At 49.7% G+C, this 17,342-nt stretch overlaps 5 protein-coding genes across 5 annotated transcripts; 1 reads left to right on the top strand and 4 right to left on the bottom strand.

The window, feature by feature from the left end:
• Positions 1-146: 146 nt before the first annotated feature.
• Positions 147-2,643, bottom strand: T069G_04065 (uncharacterized protein; the record flags this gene model as incomplete). The annotated part of the gene is made up of 8 exons (XM_056171275.1): positions 147-737; positions 787-841; positions 902-1,166; positions 1,230-1,398; positions 1,460-1,577; positions 1,641-1,779; positions 1,836-1,915; positions 1,964-2,643. The coding sequence occupies 8 exons, from the start codon at positions 2,641-2,643 to the stop codon at positions 147-149; spliced, it is 2,097 nt and encodes a 698-aa protein (XP_056032167.1).
• A 1,137-nt stretch (positions 2,644-3,780) lies between these two features.
• T069G_04066 (thiF family domain-containing protein) lies at positions 3,781-5,976 on the top strand (the record flags this gene model as incomplete). Its single annotated transcript, XM_056171276.1, has 3 exons — positions 3,781-3,980; positions 4,040-5,447; positions 5,509-5,976. 3 exons carry the CDS (start codon positions 3,781-3,783, stop codon positions 5,974-5,976), a joined length of 2,076 nt encoding a protein of 691 aa, XP_056032168.1.
• Positions 5,977-6,975: 999 nt separating this feature from the next.
• On the bottom strand, positions 6,976-7,391 carry T069G_04067 (proteolipid membrane potential modulator domain-containing protein; the record flags this gene model as incomplete). Its single annotated transcript, XM_056171277.1, has 3 exons — positions 6,976-7,025; positions 7,119-7,225; positions 7,375-7,391. The coding sequence occupies 3 exons, from the start codon at positions 7,389-7,391 to the stop codon at positions 6,976-6,978; spliced, it is 174 nt and encodes a 57-aa protein (XP_056032169.1).
• A 1,733-nt stretch (positions 7,392-9,124) lies between these two features.
• On the bottom strand, positions 9,125-12,097 carry T069G_04068 (GPI biosynthesis protein family pig-F domain-containing protein; the record flags this gene model as incomplete). Its single annotated transcript, XM_056171278.1, has 6 exons — positions 9,125-9,547; positions 9,657-10,041; positions 10,344-10,432; positions 10,529-11,524; positions 11,598-11,794; positions 11,890-12,097. 6 exons carry the CDS (start codon positions 12,095-12,097, stop codon positions 9,125-9,127), a joined length of 2,298 nt encoding a protein of 765 aa, XP_056032170.1.
• Positions 12,098-13,681: 1,584 nt separating this feature from the next.
• Positions 13,682-15,057, bottom strand: T069G_04069 (methyltransferase domain-containing protein; the record flags this gene model as incomplete). Its single annotated transcript, XM_056171279.1, has 4 exons — positions 13,682-13,721; positions 13,800-14,684; positions 14,742-14,791; positions 14,899-15,057. 4 exons carry the CDS (start codon positions 15,055-15,057, stop codon positions 13,682-13,684), a joined length of 1,134 nt encoding a protein of 377 aa, XP_056032171.1.
• Between the last annotated feature and the right edge of the window lie 2,285 nt (positions 15,058-17,342).

Consider the following 17,342-nt stretch of genomic DNA (forward strand, 5'->3'; position numbering starts at 1 on the left):
AATTCAAAACGGAGATTAGATCACAAATTTCATTTTATCGGCTTGGTTGAACGATGTCCTTGCGTCGAATGATCGTGTAGTTGTGCCCAACATCCTTAAAAGGTCCCAACTATTGCCGTTTATCAAGCCAAAGTACTAAATGACTCTCATTTGGTGGAGCGAACACTGTATTCTGCCGTAAATGTCGCTGATTCTGGACTCAGCAAGGCCCCGAAAACCAGAGTGTTGGCACTGATATCCTTCAAGGTAACTGTCGAAGCCCCCCCATCAGACTCTTGCCACTCATAACTGGGCTTGAGTATGACCGTGAATTCTGCCTCGTATTTCTTGGTTGTTTTCTTCGGAGTCAGACTCCACTGAGTAGGCAGGTCGATCGAGACCGGAAAAGCTTTCGGAAACCCAACGACGTCATCAACGCGGTCTTTTCCATTCTCAAAGTATCCGGGAATCTTGACTTTGACCCTATCAATCATTTTGGGTTTATCGGTATTGAGCGTCATTGTCCATTTTGGCTTTTTTCCGGTGAGACTCGAAAGTATACTTTTTGTCGGCGCATATGAGCTTGAGATTCGCAGCGTGAGAGGCTCCGAGACAGCGGTCAGTCGTCTCTCGTGGGCTTTTCGAAGGTCTTGGTCGTGTATAGCTAATCCTCTAACAAAGTCAATATACTCGTATTTTGGCTCCATCCTGTCCAATACCCCTAGCAGAAATGGGAAAAGAGCCTCGACATTGTTTTGCTACAAGATAATTAGCTAATGTCATTTTCCATTTTGACTCTACTCTTACCTTGATGACTTTCCAATTTTTGGGCGCCAGTAATGTGTTTTGCCATGTCTCGACACTAGAGCCTGGATGTTAGTGATTGCATGATAACACTACATAAAGAAAGTGAAAGACATACTCCTCTGTAAGGGTCTCATCACCGCCATCAATGACAAGGGAATTGACGTCAATCGTAACGTTCCCGTAATCACCATCGCCACTAGTCGAGCCCCAGCTGCGCTCTCCTGCAGCCTTCAGGGAACCAATAGTTAACGGCGCATCTAGGCTTGCCTTGATCGCACTTTTCTCTTCAGAACTTTGGTTCACAGCCTGGCTGTGCCTGTAGACTTTTTGGATGGCATAACGTCTGCCCCCTAGCGCAACTCGCTTCGTAAAAACGGTGCCTGCAAGAAAAATCATCGATTAGGCACCCCCCTTTCAGCAGGTGAGAACTCCAAGACACATACCGAATCTATCATGAAAACTGTTCAGTACCGACGAAAATGCTTCCCGATCCGCAGATGTAGTTGGGGGTATTAGTCCTGCATATTCATTGATCGAATCCTTGATGAAATCCACAAAGTTTTGGGTTGGCACAAGTGAAGAGCCCTCCAAATCGACAACAGCAAGAGGGAACTACAAGTCCCAATTTTGTTAGTGACTGCATGATAGAAGACATGTGAAAGTGCATACATACCTCATGGAAAAGATAGAAAGATTTAACATCGCCGGAGTGCTCATGTGACACCTTGTCTCCTGTGCTCCGCGCAAAGCTGCCTCTGACACCAGTCTTTCCGGTGGGCGTAGTGGCTTGGCTACCAACGCATCAATATTCATGAAATCCTTTCTGACCGATAGTACAAGATATCAATACTTACATTGTCGCCTTGATCGCACTTGTGTCAAAAGCTGCTTTGACGAAACTCTCCTCTGTAGAATCTTGGAACTGCACAGCCTCCCGTGGAGAGCCAGTTGCAGTGTTCCACTTCGGCATCGCCTCAGGCTTCAATGTGAATACTAGTATGTCTGTTAGCATTATTCTTCGGCTGTAATATTAACATAGTGCTACATACACTGCTCAGCCGCACGAGTGATGTCGATGTCACCATTTTTCTTCTGGGGGACCCAACCATTCAATGCACCTGTACGTTGCCTGAAATTGTTAGCTTGTTGTATATCCAGTGACAGAACAGCTGCGTACAATATTCCCTGCCAATCGTCTGATGATAGATGATCTCGCTCGTCGGAATAGGAGCTCCCTGTTAATGGTTTCTGCTGCCCAGCTATAGCTTTGGCTGACTCCTGCTGCTCAGCCGTAATCGGCACCGGTTCCCGTTGCTCAAGGATGTTCTGGTCTGGCTTTTGTTGTACAGCCGTGGTCGTATCTAACCGTTGTTGCTCAGTAATGCTTTCATCTGGCCGTTGTTGCTCAACGACGCCCGTATTCGGCTGTTGTTGCTCAACTGTGCCCCTTTCCAGCTCCGGTTGCTTGGTAGTGCTTGTAACTGGCTCCTGTTGCCCAACAATGCCTACAGCCGGTATCTGTTGCCCACCCATGCTCGTATCTGGTACTTGTTGTCCAATGATGCCTGTATTAGGCGCCTGTGGCTCAACAATGCTTGTATCTGGTTCCTCTTGTCCAACAATACCTGTAGTTGGCATCTGCTGTCCAACGGCACCTAGATTTGGCTCTTGTTGCCCAACGATATTTGTATCTGGCTCCTGCTGCTCGGTCGAGGTTGGAACTGGTTCTTGTTGCTCGACCAAGCTGTTATCTGGTTCCTGTTGTCCATCTCTGCTCGTAGCTGGCTCCTGCTGAGCAGCCCTGTTCTTCTCCTGCTTTTGCTTCCTGCTCTTGTTCTTTGACTTCTTGCCCGCCATGGTGATTCAAATGAGGATCTCGACAGATTGAAGAATCAGAGTGCTAGCTAAGCTTTGGCATTGTCTAAAGGTTATATATTTGGCAGTGTTTAAGATTTTAAATTAGTTTAAAAGTCTGAATTCCTGACGTCAGATTGGTCTCCCCCCTCTTGGCTGCTCTTGGCTGCATTCCAACAGCCCAGGCTTAAACCTTGGTGATAGCCGAGAAGTATTGCAAATCCGGTAAGACAAACAGTGGCGCCTCTGAGAATATTCTTCCCCTTGGCTTCATGCAAACGGGCCAGGCTGAAACCTTAAATCGTAGCTGAGCTGTACTACCGGAAATGTCGAACAATATCTCTAAAAAATGAGACACAAAGGGAGGCAGTGAAAATAAGCAGTGACAAAGTGTTATTGTAAAACTCTACGCGATACATATTAGTTTATCGCATCTCAGACTCGAGATGACGAGGATACCTCAATCTACATGCACACAGCTCGTATAAAAAAAGAAGCATTTTTACGTTTACAAGGATAACAAAAAGGAATCGACTGAGTTGCAAAAGTTGCAGAGCCTTTGTATATACATCGGATGCATCCCAGCTGGCGAAATCTGCCAAAAAAGAATTTTCTCCGATACTGGGAATCGAACCCAGGGCTGCTCGGAGCTTCAATCGAAGATTGAGAGCGAGCGATGTTAGCCACTACACCATATCGGACAGGTTTCTTAGATGTCTGCTGATTCAGTATTTGTAGCTATAAGGCTCAGCTCCGCATCTGACCTTCGCTACAAGAGCCGCAAGCAGCCTCCCCATGACAGCCTAACATCAAGCACTAACTGCCTGGAGCCTGGGCCCTTGCATGCTCGCTGCACTTAGAAAGCAACCAGAGTTCCCCGCTCTCCGCGGGGCAGCTCAGCGCTACGACATCACTTGGCCTTGTAGCTCGTGATGCTCTATCAGATGACGGTTCTGCCTTGTCGCCTGCTTTCTCGAGCCTTGCACTTGATACGACGCCAAATCAAATAAAGTCTTCGTCAGCCTCGCATCCACAAGTTTGTACTTTTGACAAATACACCTTGTACAACGACTCGTTCGACCAACTTCTCCAAAACCATTCACCAAAGCTCATTCGGCATATTGCGACGCAACCGCTACCATGGACGAGCCGCTTCAGTTCGTGCCGTTCACTTCCGAGATAGAGCTGCCGTTTTACTCGGCGCTCTTCTCGTCCAAGCTAGACTATGACAAGCTCGACGACTCTGCGCGCGGAATTTTGGGCGTGTACGAGCCGCGGGATGTTGACCCAGATGCAAGCTCCAAGCTGCAGATTCTCGGAAGCGCCCTGACAAACACGGAGTGCGTCTTTGACATCGAAACGAGCCAACAGGAATAGTGTAAGCTGACGTGCGATACAGTCCCCCTCTAGGAAAAGCAAGAGCCGAAGGCATCATCAAAAATGTCAATACCATCGAAGATTTCAGAAAGACCGACAAAGCCGCCATGTTGAAGCTTGCAGGCAGGCAGATCTGGGACGCTATTAAAGACGGCAGCATTTACTCTGTTCCCTCGCTCCTATCCTCGTTCATAATTCTATCATACGCCGATCTCAAGAAATACAGATTTATATACTGGTGTGCATTTCCTGCGCTGCACTCAGACGCGCAGTGGAAGCGCTCTGGCCCCATCCAACGCCTCAACTCGGACGAGACTACAGCCCTTATGGATCGCGTCGGTACATGGAGATATATCGTGGATAAGCGTGAGCATGGATTCTTCTTGGCCAAGAAGATATGGGGGGAGAAGCCAAAGGATTTGAACGAACATGACCCGGCACTCAAGATTCCATACAGATGGGAGGTGGCCTCACTGCGAAGTTTTGAAGATGGCTTCTTTGACGGTGTTGCCGAGGAGGATCGCTTCGTCACATTTTTGGATCCATCAACTTTCTCAGAAGGTCCCTCATGGCCGCTGCGCAATCTCCTGATTCTGATTCGCCATCGATTCCGCTTGTCCAAGATCAATATTCTGTGTTTCAGAGATGAATGGTCCAGAAGGCATGAGGCCAAAAGCATCATTATACCCATTACGATGGACCCCGTTGAGGATATGGAGATTAAAGAGATGCCCAAGGTTACAGGTTGGGAGCGAGCAAAGAACGGCAAGCTTCAAGCACAACTGGCAAACTTGGGCGAGTACATGGACCCTAACAGGTTGGCTGATTCTTCAGTCGACTTGAATCTAAAGTTGATGAAGTGGCGACTGGCCCCAGATTTGAACCTCGATGTAATCAAGAACACCAAATGCTTGCTGTTGGGTGCCGGGACGCTGGGTGGCTACGTCTCACGAAACTTGCTGGGCTGGGGTGTGAGGAAAATCACCTTTGTTGACTACGGCAGCGTGTCCTTCTCGAACCCAGTCCGCCAGCCGCTCTTTGAGTACGACGATTGTCTCAATGGTGGGAAACCAAAGGCTATCCAAGCCGCCGAAATGTTGAAGAGGATATATCCAGGAGTAGATGCTGAGGGCCACTCCTTTTCTGTGCCGATGCTCGGTCACGCTCTCGCTGATGAGGCGAGAACAAAAGCCGACTATGACAAGCTTGAAGCCTTGATTGATGCGCACGATGTCATCTTCTTGCTGATGGACACTCGCGAATCGCGTTGGCTACCAACAGTGATGGGAAAAGCAGCCGGCAAAATTGTCATGAATGCTGCCCTGGGATTCGATTCATACGTGGTTATGCGGCACGGTGCTGAAGGGCAACAAGAGGGGCAACACTCTCTTGGATGTTACTTTTGCAATGATGTTGTCGCCCCAGCTGATGTAAGTTCCCCTAAAGATTTTCGGTTCCCTGTCACGTTTCTAACGGTATTTGTGCGTGCAGTCTATGAAGGATCAAACGCTTGATCAGCAGTGTACCGTGACTCGACCCGGAGTTGCTGCCATTGCCTCTGCACTCTTAGTTGAGCTCTTGACAAGCCTCTTGCAACATCCGCTAAAGAACGGCGCCCCGGCACCTCAGCCGAGGCCAGGCGTCACGCTCGAAAGGGAACCCCCTGATCATCCGCTTGGCCTCGTGCCGCATCAGATCCGTGGCTATGTATCCACCTTTCAGAACATTGTCCTTCGCGGGCAATCATACGACAGCTGTAGCGCATGTAGCCCCAAGATCCTAGACGCCTTCCGCAACGACGGGTGGGGATTTGTCAAGAAGGCTCTCCAAGAAAAGGATTACGTCGCCGAGCTATCTGGCCTCGCAGAACTCCAGCGCAAGGCTGCGGAACTGGACGCCCAGTTAGACTGGGACGAAGAGGAGGAGGGGGTTGAAGAGGGCGACGGAGAATTGCTCTAAATTCGTTGTTCACCTTTCATTCTTTCTTTTCACATTCACTCGTTCATACGGTACATTTACATGCTCGGGATTATATGCGGCACATGGTAAAGGATTGGGGATCATTTAGAATTGGCGCTCTTCTTTGGTTATTCTTTCAACGTCTTGTATTGGCCAGGGATGTGATCGAACATATGTGTATGTTGTTGCCTTTTGTGGGTGGAGAGGGCTACTGTTGTATATGAGGCAGGATTGAATATTATCCTTATGTTTATAGTTGTCCTGCCGGTGATGAAGTTGTAGCAGCCCTATTCTCCAATGAAGCGTTGCGGCGCTCCGAAACAATCGCTTGCAAGATGTCGCGATGGATGTATAACTATGGACACGACAGATCGCATCACCAATGAACGGTTCCGTGGTCTAGTTGGTTATGACATTTCGTTAACAGTTAGTTGACACCACCGAAAAGGTCCCCGGTTCGAGCCCGGGCGGAATCACCATCTTTTTTTGGTTCTTCCTTCCATTGCTTTCTTTATTTTCATTTTTGCCTTTTTACTTTTTGAATATATATAGTCTGTCAATTCAATCAATTGTTTAATTTGCATCGGTAGGTTGCAAGTTCAAACCACTCGCTTGTTATTCAACACACGCATCACAGAAATGAGATCAAAGCTTGTTTGAGACTGAATAAAGGTAGGTATTTGTAATTAGAGGAAGTCGGGTATCAATTCATTAACAATAGCCAAACCTGACGCCCCTTTCAAACAGGGTGCATCTGCCTCCAGCCAACAAGAGAGAAAAAACAAAAGAAAAGCCATAAAGGAAAGCCTACTGTCATTATGGCGTCTATGACCGGCCAAGTGGTGAGCCGGCGACCGTAAAATTCACTCCTCCACTGACGCATCCATTCTAAAACGACAATTGCCGGTCAAACGTGGAGTAATTGGTGCCTGCACGACATGATGCCGTGCGACGACATGACGCTTTGATTCCGGCGGGATACGGGAGCGGAAGGCGGGCTTAGTATTTCAATATGATGTACAGAGCGTGGATGATACCAGGGAAGTAACCTGAGGTGGATCAAGTCAGTCAGGCGCCCGAGAAAATGGAATCACAGTGACGTGAGGGCTGCAATTGGCGGTGAGTGGCAGTTTTTGACATACCCAGGATTGTGAGAAGGATGTTGATCAAGAGGTCTGCACCGCAGCCTCGCTCGAGGAAGACACCGATGGGCGGCAGAATGATGGCAAGAATAATCTTGCAGATATCGCTGAAGGAGAAGATATGATCAGCATTGTCCAGTGATTGGGCCTCGATATCATCCCAGCTCTCATTGATCGCGTGCCGTCGAAGAGGAAGCGGGTTTGAGAGCTGCGGGGAAGATGACGGAAGCCACGGGACGTCAAGCTCGAAGCTTACCTAGTGGTGAAAGGCATGTTGGATATGTGTTTCGCGCAAGGCTCAAGGGCTCAACGTCTTTTGGGTATATCGATGCTGCTAAGAGGGCTTCAAGGGCGCAATGATGTTGTTTTGGTGAAGACCAGGAAGATCGCGGAGTAAAGATGAAAAGCTGTGTGAGACACAAAAGGGAGAAGAGCGGACAAGAAGGTTTCTGCGAAGCTTGTACTATTTATTGCCGTGGCTCGTCATCTTGGCCCTTCCCAGACATTCCGGCCAAGAAGGAGAAAAGGAAGCCGGCTTCCATGTTGCGTCATCGACTGGTCAAGCCACACATCATACTCTTACGGAGTAGGGGGGAGGGAACAAGAAGCCATTCGATCCAATGCCATTTCGGGACAAAAACACCAGTGACGAGAAATTGGGCGGGCTTAGGGCGGTATCATGCAGGGGCTAACGGGTTGCTTTGCTGCAACAAGGCAGAGAAAAGAAGCCGGCTTGTTTGGCCCAGTTCCGTGTTACAACACCAATGAAGCAATATGCCATCATGACTTTTTTTTTTCCGACATGAGATTGAAATCAAGCTACGTCATAATCTACAGGCGTTGCTGCAAGGACCCCCTGCTTAGCGCAGCTTTTGTTTCCATGCTTGCAAGGTTCAAACTTGCCCGCACCGCCACAGATGGGCAGCTGGAGACACCCGATGGGATGACAAGACAAGCAAACGCCTTCGAACTAACGAGCACGCGCCACAGCGTCGTCGCCACATGACGACAAAACTTGGCCTCATTGGAAGCTTTAAACGGTCACCAGCCACAGCGTCTGCCGGGAGCAGTTCAAATGCCAGCTCCATTTCCGTGTGTGCCGGTGCGGCTTGTCTCGACGTATGAGTGACCTCAGCAGCAAAATCTCGTGCAAGCTGCAGCTCCTCCATTCGCCTCAATGCCAGTTTGAATGTTTCTGTTCCCTTTTTAGAAACTTGGGACTCCGTTTCGCTCTAGCTGCCGTCATGATGAGATGAGGCGGTGCTATGCGGAATCACTGCAATTTGCTGTTGCAGCATCCCATCCCCCATCATGACTACAACTCTTTGCCGTCCCTCAACTTGCATAACCGCCCGAGCCACAGTGACTTTTTGTCTTGTTCTTGTCCTTGCATGGATCTTTCTCTATCCTGCCCATCACACCCCCCGCTTTAGCTCCGTCTTGGCTGGACAAATGGCATGACAGGCGCAGCGCTTGGCAGTCAATCTCCCCGATAGTGTGCTCTATCTTGTCCAACGATCAGTGATTCCGAACGCCGCGCAAGCCGGAGATCCAAGACTTTTTTGACTAATGGATTACAGAACGCAACTCTGTACTGTCACAGGACCCGTATCAAGCGTCGACTACTGGCTGACGCTGTGAATTGGTCCAAACAAACTAGAGTTGGGCCTGGTCTTGGTCTGCGGGCGCTTCTGTGTGGTAGGTATGGCAACAATCTATCTGGAACCAAGGGTGACAGTTTCGTACAGAAGATGGCGTCTAAGATTACACATATGGATTCATTATATATATATAACAAAAAAACTTAGCTGATATGGTGCTCCATCCAGCTGCTACGATTACCGCTGCTAACCCCCGTTTTCTCTATCCGTATATAGCCAATTAGCCCCAAACTCAAAGAGTAGCTCTTCGTAATGCTCGTCTCAGCACACAATGCCCGCCATATCTCCCCCAATATGCTCCGTGTATGATTATGCTTAGTACATGCGCCAATTGACCGTCTCGCCCTACTCGTCCTTTGCGGCAGACGCAGTTCCTCCGAGCCGCTTGCCGAAGAACACGACGCCGGACAGCCAGCTGCCAAGACATGACCCCGCGTACATGCCGCAGACAATCGTGACAGGCCACTTCTGCCATTCTCGATCCCAGTCGAGCGGGATAGGCACGGCGCCCAACCATGCGCCAAGCACCGCGCCTAGCAGGCCGCCCAGCGTCTCGTCCAGAGGCGCAGACAGTCCAGCCACCGCAATCAGTGCCTGACTATCCACTCCGCGTGCGTAGATGACGGGGAAGATGCCGAGGAGGGAGAAGTGCGCCGCGCAGAGAAAAGTGTGAGTGATGTGGTCGAGGAAAGGCGCACCGAAGAGGATGAAGAGCGCATGGATGACAGGGGTCGCTATCGTAGAGAGGACGAGGGCGAGGAAGGCAGTCTAGGATTAAACAAAAAGGGCACGTGTTAGCATCATCCATTCCAAATCAATGCCGCAAGCAATGTGGCCCAAATCAATCCATCACGGTGATCAATTGGGAGCTTCATACCACCACTGAGCTCGTTCCGGCTTGCTCGGGCTTCTTCTTTTCGCCAGGACGAGCCTTCTTGGCTGCCTTCGCCTGCTGAGAGCCTGCTGCTGGCAGACATAGCACCGCGTATGCGACCTGGACAATGGCCACGATAGGCAGCGCGGATTGTAGCGTCAGTATCGGCTCTGCCACCAGATCGTTGAACTGAGCGGCCAGCAGCCCGAGCAGGACAGCTACTCGGCCGAAGGCGATGCCCTTTGACAAGGCATTGTCGAACGTCGGGACCGCGGCCACGGTGGCCTTTGGCTTGCTGTCGGTAGCCGGAGCTGGAGGAGCTTTTGCCAGTGCTGAGGACATGGTGATTGTGTCTACCGGCGCATTCCTGTGATTCTTGGAGTTTGAGCTATTTGGACAATTCGAGGTTCCAGAAACATAGTTCGGCCAATGGCGGGAATCACGTGACTCACCCCAAGGGAGTCCCTTGCTTCACTCTGTGTACATGTGCTATACTTGAATCTGGAGGTATCACGATCAAATCATTACGGACAGTTGATTGCTGCGAGCAGCATATAAATACAAATGCATAACCAATCTTTCAGACTTGAGATGTGAAATCGCGGGACCAAAAACCCTCCGCGCTTGAGCAAACCAAAACCGCTAGCTTAAGGCACCTCCTACGCATGCCTCTCCATCACCTGCACCCACATGTCAGAAATGGTAAACAATCCAAGTGAGTTCAAAGCCACCCATGGTTTCGTCGGGTTGATCAGGGCCATGTCAAAATTGCGGAAGATCTATAGCTTTGTCAGCACAATCCAACCAGATACTCAAGCATACCGTTAAAGAAGAAGCTGGAACTTTCTTGCCCAGCTATGTAAACACAAACATACCTCGAACACTACTTTTCCAATTTCAATTTGGGCAACCGCCTTTCCGAGGCATTGGAACTTCCCGTGGCCAAAAATAAGCTCGTTGGTGCGAAGCATGAGAGCGAGCTTATCTTTGTCTTCTTCGAACCAGCGCTCTGGACGGAATGCCTTTGCGTCGGGGCCGTAGATCTCGGTGCTGTGGTGCATTGCCAGCGCAGAGTATCCGATACAAGCGCCTCCAGGCAAGAAGACATCTTCGCCCTTGACTTTGACGGTGTCTCCCTCAGGTGGAATGTCTCGTGAGAAGACGTTTGCGACAGGTGGCCAGACTCTCATGGCCTCACGGATTGTGGCCTGAAGATATGGGAGTTGCTTTGCCTGGCTGTGAGTGATGAGGCCATCCTGAGGAGCTTTGCCATCTTGAATGGCTTCGTCGATTTCCTTTTGGAGCTTTGCGTATACGCGCGGGTTTGTGATGATGTGAAGCAGGGTGCATCGGATGCCAGTTGCTGTGGTGTCGGAGCCGGCAACGATCTGTTCCAAGGCCTCTGAGCGCAACTCATCGCCTGAGATGCCATGGCGGATGAATGATGCCAGCATATCGGATCGCTTGTCTGTCGGATTTGCGACACGCTCGTTGACATAGCGGAAGCAAGTGGCCATCATCCTGCCGAACCCCTTGCTGTCTTCTGGCGACGGGGCGATGAATTTGCCGAGGAAGCGCGCCTGCGTGATCCAGCTGAGGCTAAAGGCAAGACCAAAGTTGGCGATATGAAGGCCTTCTTCACTAGACTGGAGATAATTTTCTACGTCGCTGTCGCTTTGCAGCATGCCGAAAGTCTTGCCCAGTCCAACTCCGCTGATGACATCCAAAGTGAAGAATTGGACTTTGCGTGCCATATCCACCGGTACAACATTTCCACTTGTGGAAACATACTTAGATCTAATCAAGTCAATAAATTCGTGGAGGCGTTCATCAATGCTTTGTTCAAGGTCGGGGTTTTCTCTTCCAGAGTACTGAGTGACAATATTGTGGTCAGCTTGCAATGGCTTTCACAAAGAGAGGGTCTTGCGATGCGATACGACATACCCCCGGAGCCATTTGCTTCCTTCGCGCCTCATGCTTCTTGTTGTCTGTCTGCGTAAAGACATTGTCTCGTCGGTACTCAATGCGGCAAGCCGTATAATACCACTCGGAACGCTTATAGCCGGGCTTATTATTCACATGAATCCACACATCGGGATCAGATGTAATCAGAACGTTTGGAGCAATCCTTGCTATTGGGCCTGTATTTATTGCACACGGAAAATGCAATTAGTCACCAATGAAACGCTTCGGGACGGATGACGTTTTGTTTCTTGGGATATAGGGACCATCGTACCGTATTTCTCACAAATCTCGCCGTACCATTCCTGGCACCTCTGTTGGAACAAAGCTTTCCTGTGAGGCAGATTGGTGAAGTTGCTCAAGAAGGGTCCTTTGAACGATCTCAATCTCGCGTACGTCACGATCCTCCCAATGACGAAGAAGCTGATGAGACCGCCTGCGAGCAGGAGGACGGAGCCCGAAATTCCAGCAATACCCTCCATCCTAGACCAATACAACAAGCAGAGAATCTACCATGTATGATGATGGTTCTGGCAAGTTTCCTTTTGTGCGTTAATTTTCAGGTTCGTCCTGCTTATTGTAAGAACGAAAGCACAGTAGCAGCAGCCGCACGGGGTAGCTTCGTTCTGCTGTGGAGCGGACCAGAGAAGCCCCCCCCGCTTGATTATACAAGGGCCGGCCCGAACCTGGCCTTTAAGAGCAATAGCTTTTTCATATAGCGTGCTACGAGTGCGCGAAACGAACTGGGGTGAAAACAAGATGCTTTCAGCTTGACAGAGATACGAACGAGGAAAATGACATATCAAACGACACTTATTAACCCCAGCAAGGCAAAAACTAGGAAGACGAAGGGGGCAAACCCCTCAAGATCTACAGTTTTGTTCAACATAGACACACCCAAAAAGCTGTACTGTGGCATCCTCCTTGACGGCACTGGATCTTTCGACGCTCGTACCGGGTTTCCGTCTTTAATCCTCCCCCTCCCCCTCCTTGCAGGACCGCGGAAGATGGCAAAAAGACAGGCCTGCAGTAGTGTCCCAAGCTACTGGATTTAGTGCACCTTTAGGCAAATGGCTGGCGCAACCCATTCCCTGCTACGAAAGGGATGGCCCGGATAGAGCGCTAGCAGGGGGGGAGGTGGCCTTCGTTTCGAAGGGGACTCGGAGCTTTCAGTCCCCCATTTCCCGCCTTGAGCCATGGGATGTTTCGGCCGTCTTTCAGCGGGCGTGGTGTCAACGCTTGGATGTTATGCTACGCGACGCTGGGGGTCCTCTGCATGCTCGTCTGGGTTGGGAAAGGTCTGTCCGACGGCTTGGTTTTTGCTGGAAGCGAGGATGTGATATACGAGTTATCTTGTCGATAATCATGATGTATGCCATATAAAGCGACTCATATCACAGACATAGTCACTCACGTGGCACTTCGTCATTCACGTGGCATTCCATGGTTAAAAACTAGTCGTCTGAGTGTGTATGAGAAATCAATGAGTTCTCGTTATCGCAAGAGTTTGGCATCGGTTAGCTGCTGCGAGCACTGCATCTGGCGTAGCGCTCGGTGAACGTCAAGGCGGGGAGACGCAGATGCCATCCCATGTCTCAGCGCAATGACAAAACGGCACGATAATAATACTACTATAACGCTGTGGTACGAGACATGCTGAATTATCCAAGGATCGGAAGCCGTGCTACGAAAATTTGAGGGGAGAGCGGTTTCGATTCACCCGCAACAGACAGTGCACTGATTCATCACTTCGGCGATAGGCTCAGGCGAAATGTGCGGAGAACGCGGCCCAGGATAAGGAGATCTTCATTCTCGCATGCGCGGTGTCTTATAGCGTAAATTAGACTTTGTGATCAATAACAATACATGACAAAACAGCGCCGTTAAAGCCATGCGGCCCATCCATTCTAATCATCGGGGCCACATGGGACAAGTCTTTCTTCTGTGATGGGGGGGTATTTGGTCTTTTGGTTGCTCAGTTTCGGTCTCATGAAGGTGCAAAGGGTAACAAGCTCTAACATAAACGCTTCAGAAAGAACATAGACGCTGGCCAAAACAGCAAACTTTTACTCCCAAGCTTCCGGTTTTCGTGCAAAGACATTCGTGCTACATTCGCGCCTTTAGCGGCTGTTTGATCTCAATGGAGCTTGGCGGCGAGCCAAGGAGGAGGAGGGGGCAACTTACAGGATGTAGTATGGTCTAATTTTTGGGTTATTGATGGCCTTGCGCATCTCCGAGACAAAGACCTGGACCTCAATGTAGTCCCAGTCCATAATCTCCTTGAGCATAAAGAGCGCGAAGCCCTCCAGGCTCTCGTCAAGAAAGGCGAGGTTGTATGCGCCAACTTCTTTCAAGACGGGATCGCTGCTCCATTTGCCGCTCGGGACCTTGTAGTTCTTCTCAACGACGTTGATGAAGCCGGCCTCCTGCATCAACTTGCGCATCTGCCCGCCGGTGCCAATGAGCAGCGTCCGGCCCATGCGCTCGCCGGCCTCGGTAAACACCTCTGACCAGCGCTTAAAGATGTGCTTAGGGTCGTCTCGAACCTCGGGGACATCGCTCATCAGCGTAATGTTGAATTCAAAGTCCTCGATCCAGCCTCCCGGCTTCATCGCCGTGAAGGCTTGCTTGTACAGTTCGCTCCAGTCGCTGATGCTGCCATAGAGTGCCCGGATGTGGATGAAGTCGAAATGTTCCGGCGGATACGTCCATTCGAGCTGCGCGTCTTCGATGTGGAAGATGCAGTTTGGCGGCACCCACGTGGGCTGGATGGGACTTATGTCGGTTCCTATAATTTCGGCGGAAGGAAACATGTCAGCTATGTCGATGGCCCAGATGCCTGTTCCTGTGCCAACGTCCAAGACTCTGGTAGGGGGCTCCTTGATGGGAGCCTCGTACAGCTGGTCGCCGAGAAGCATTGTTATGAAGTGGTGCGAGATATCGAGTCCATTGTTTTGGCGGTCGTCATTGGGACCCCAATACTCGGTCGTCTTGGAGTGCTGGAACGTCCGGCCATGGATCTGGCGGTGGTCGTATATGCTCTCAGACAGAGAGGCTGTTGATGAGGCGCTATACCATGTCAACCCGGGTTCATTGCAAATATTATTCACGTCAATTCGAACATACGTATCATCGTCATCGCCATCTACGCCGGAATCTCCGCTCTCGTCTTGCTCCTGTCGCGTGCCAAGTTAGTATACAGGGCATTGAGAAAGAAAAGAGCATGCAATTCTTGGCCATTACGACGCTGGCCCGCCGAACTAGCCGTTTATGAGGTGCATACAAAAGGAATTTCTGCCATTGGAGGCACTTCTGCTTCTGCCGTAGGTGCTGGAGCTGCTGGAGCTGCTGGAGGCTCGGTAGGTTCCGGGGATCTTGGAAGTGACGGCGATTTGGCTGGAGAGCCTCTTCGCGGGCCTTCGGGGCTCCTTGGACTAGACATTGCGATTGAATTGGACGACAGAATCGAATGCGACGGCCAAAAGCCTTAAAGAGGCTTCTTATCTGAGGGGTTGCCTGTATAAGCACATCCACGGCGATGGGGAAATGGTCGTCTCCCCTCACGCATGTGCTGCAAGAATTGTCCACTTCTGTGCGTTGGTTCTGTGATGCTACGTGCCGTACAGTAAAAGGTTGTCACTGCGTACGACAGAAGAGACAAATTGGATCGGGCTTTGGCTTTAGCAGCTCTTAGCGCAGGGAGCTGCCGTCAAATCCTGGTAACCCGAAGCTGTTCGGCCAGAGCTAAGATTAACACCACGGCGAACCATGGACGCAAGTCGCCTAGCCGACCAGTCCAGCGCCCCAGTTTTGGTGTCAAGGCCATGCCTTCGAGCTTCCTGTTCCTTGTCCGAATCTTCCATTTCAGAGACGAGAGGCTTCTAGCCAAGGCACTTGCACGTTCGCCGGACTGGTGTGATCTCGCTGGACTCACGACTCTAGGCTGGTGGGTTGCACTGCGGATTGCGTGGATTTCAGCTGGCAATATGACTTGTCAGACAGAATGTGCATAACAATTAAGCACAGTGCGGATTGTAGCAAATCAGAAAACGAAAAAGCACCGTTGACGCGCTTTGTCGTTCTCGCGAGGAGTCTTGGCGGAATAGCCGAGCTAATATTTGCGTCGCTGCAAGTTTGTGATCAGCCGTGCCACGTTTGTTAATATCGGCGGATCCAATTAGGGCAGAGGGTAAAATTGGGCGGTGGGGGAGGAGAGAAGAGAAAACTAGGCGGATGCTGCACGTGATGCTCACAAGAGTCAAGCTCCAGCACAAAACGAATCCCCTAAACCCAAATGGCGAGGGAACAGGGGGAAGCATGAAATACATCAGACGAGGGGAATCTGTTACACCAATGCAAATTATTTTGAAAATCTCTACGGAGCACGGAGGACTGCACTTGAAATGGAAAAGTTTTATCGCATTGACGTCTCATGTTAGCTGCGGGGCAAACTTGGTGGTGATAGGGTGTCGATGAGCGGTCTTATACATGGGTGTATGCAAGTGAGTGTTGGTTGTGCTTCAACTCTTGGTGACAGATCGGTCCGTAATTCGACCCCGTAGTAGATACGTGGTTGATATATCAACCATACGATTTCGATTGTAGCCACTTGAATATTTTGGTCATGATCCTTGAGGAGTTGAGTTGTCTCGTTTTAGTATCTCGGGTTGGCTACAGTTTCAGCAGTAGAAATCCTCCGTATGAAATACGATATCTTCTGTGTGTCCTAAGGTACTCCATCTGATACTGGCAACGTTACTCATAGTACGAGTACATTAATATACGATTGTACTTCATTCTCCACTCACCCTAGAACACAAGATATTGACAGTTTGCTTCTGGGGTTTTCGTCACACTTTGTATTTCGTACTACCTAGCTGTCAGCCGATATTACGAGAACTCCTGTCGGATATGCACATAGCAAACTCCACTAACCAATGACTCAAGGAGGGTGATACATTGATGGCTGATTAGGATGAAGAGCTGACAGCGACGCCATCTGGAGTTGAATGGCGTATTATGGAAATATGATGGCCACCTGATCCTAGGAGGCAATCAATTGTATGTTTATAAACAAAATACATCTTTTCTGCCTTAGGAATGTAATTAGAGGGCAAAATTTGGTGTATCTATTCATCCATCCATCTATGAAGAGAAGAAAGAATCTCTGAAATTCGGGATGCTAATCATAACTCGCATCTGCCATAGATGTAGTACGTCTCTATGGGATGTTAGAGGGGCACTTTGAGGAACCATCAAAGTACTCCATACATGTGTGCTGCGTTGGCCCTATCTGCGCTCAAATTTCCAATAACGGCTAATAGCCCTACACCAATGAAAATATACTTGTGAGTCTAGATTTTATACTTTTCAACAGAAATAATTGCAGATACCACTTGTGGTTATTCAATCCCCACCAATGATAACACATATCTTCTAAAGCATATCCTCTTCGAAGGGTGGTAACATAGGTAATTATAGCAGCGCCCTCCTAGAGGAAGAAAACTGTTATATGCAACTCTACAAGGGTATTGGCATGAGGTTGTTTGCGAAGCATGTGAAAATCTTCGCCGAACTGCATGCGTTATCAGATAGCCAAGCAGACTACCTATTGGCATTTCGGACCTCAATGAAGGCATAATCTGCGCTGCAACGAGGCGATCGGGTTACATGAGGATAAAATACTATGATGAAAGAACCCAAAGGGATAGGAGCGCCTAAATTTAA

The sequence above is a fragment of the Trichoderma breve genome, chromosome 2 (genome assembly GCF_028502605.1).
Source record: "Trichoderma breve strain T069 chromosome 2, whole genome shotgun sequence".
Taxonomy (NCBI): Eukaryota; Fungi; Ascomycota; class Sordariomycetes; order Hypocreales; family Hypocreaceae; genus Trichoderma; species Trichoderma breve.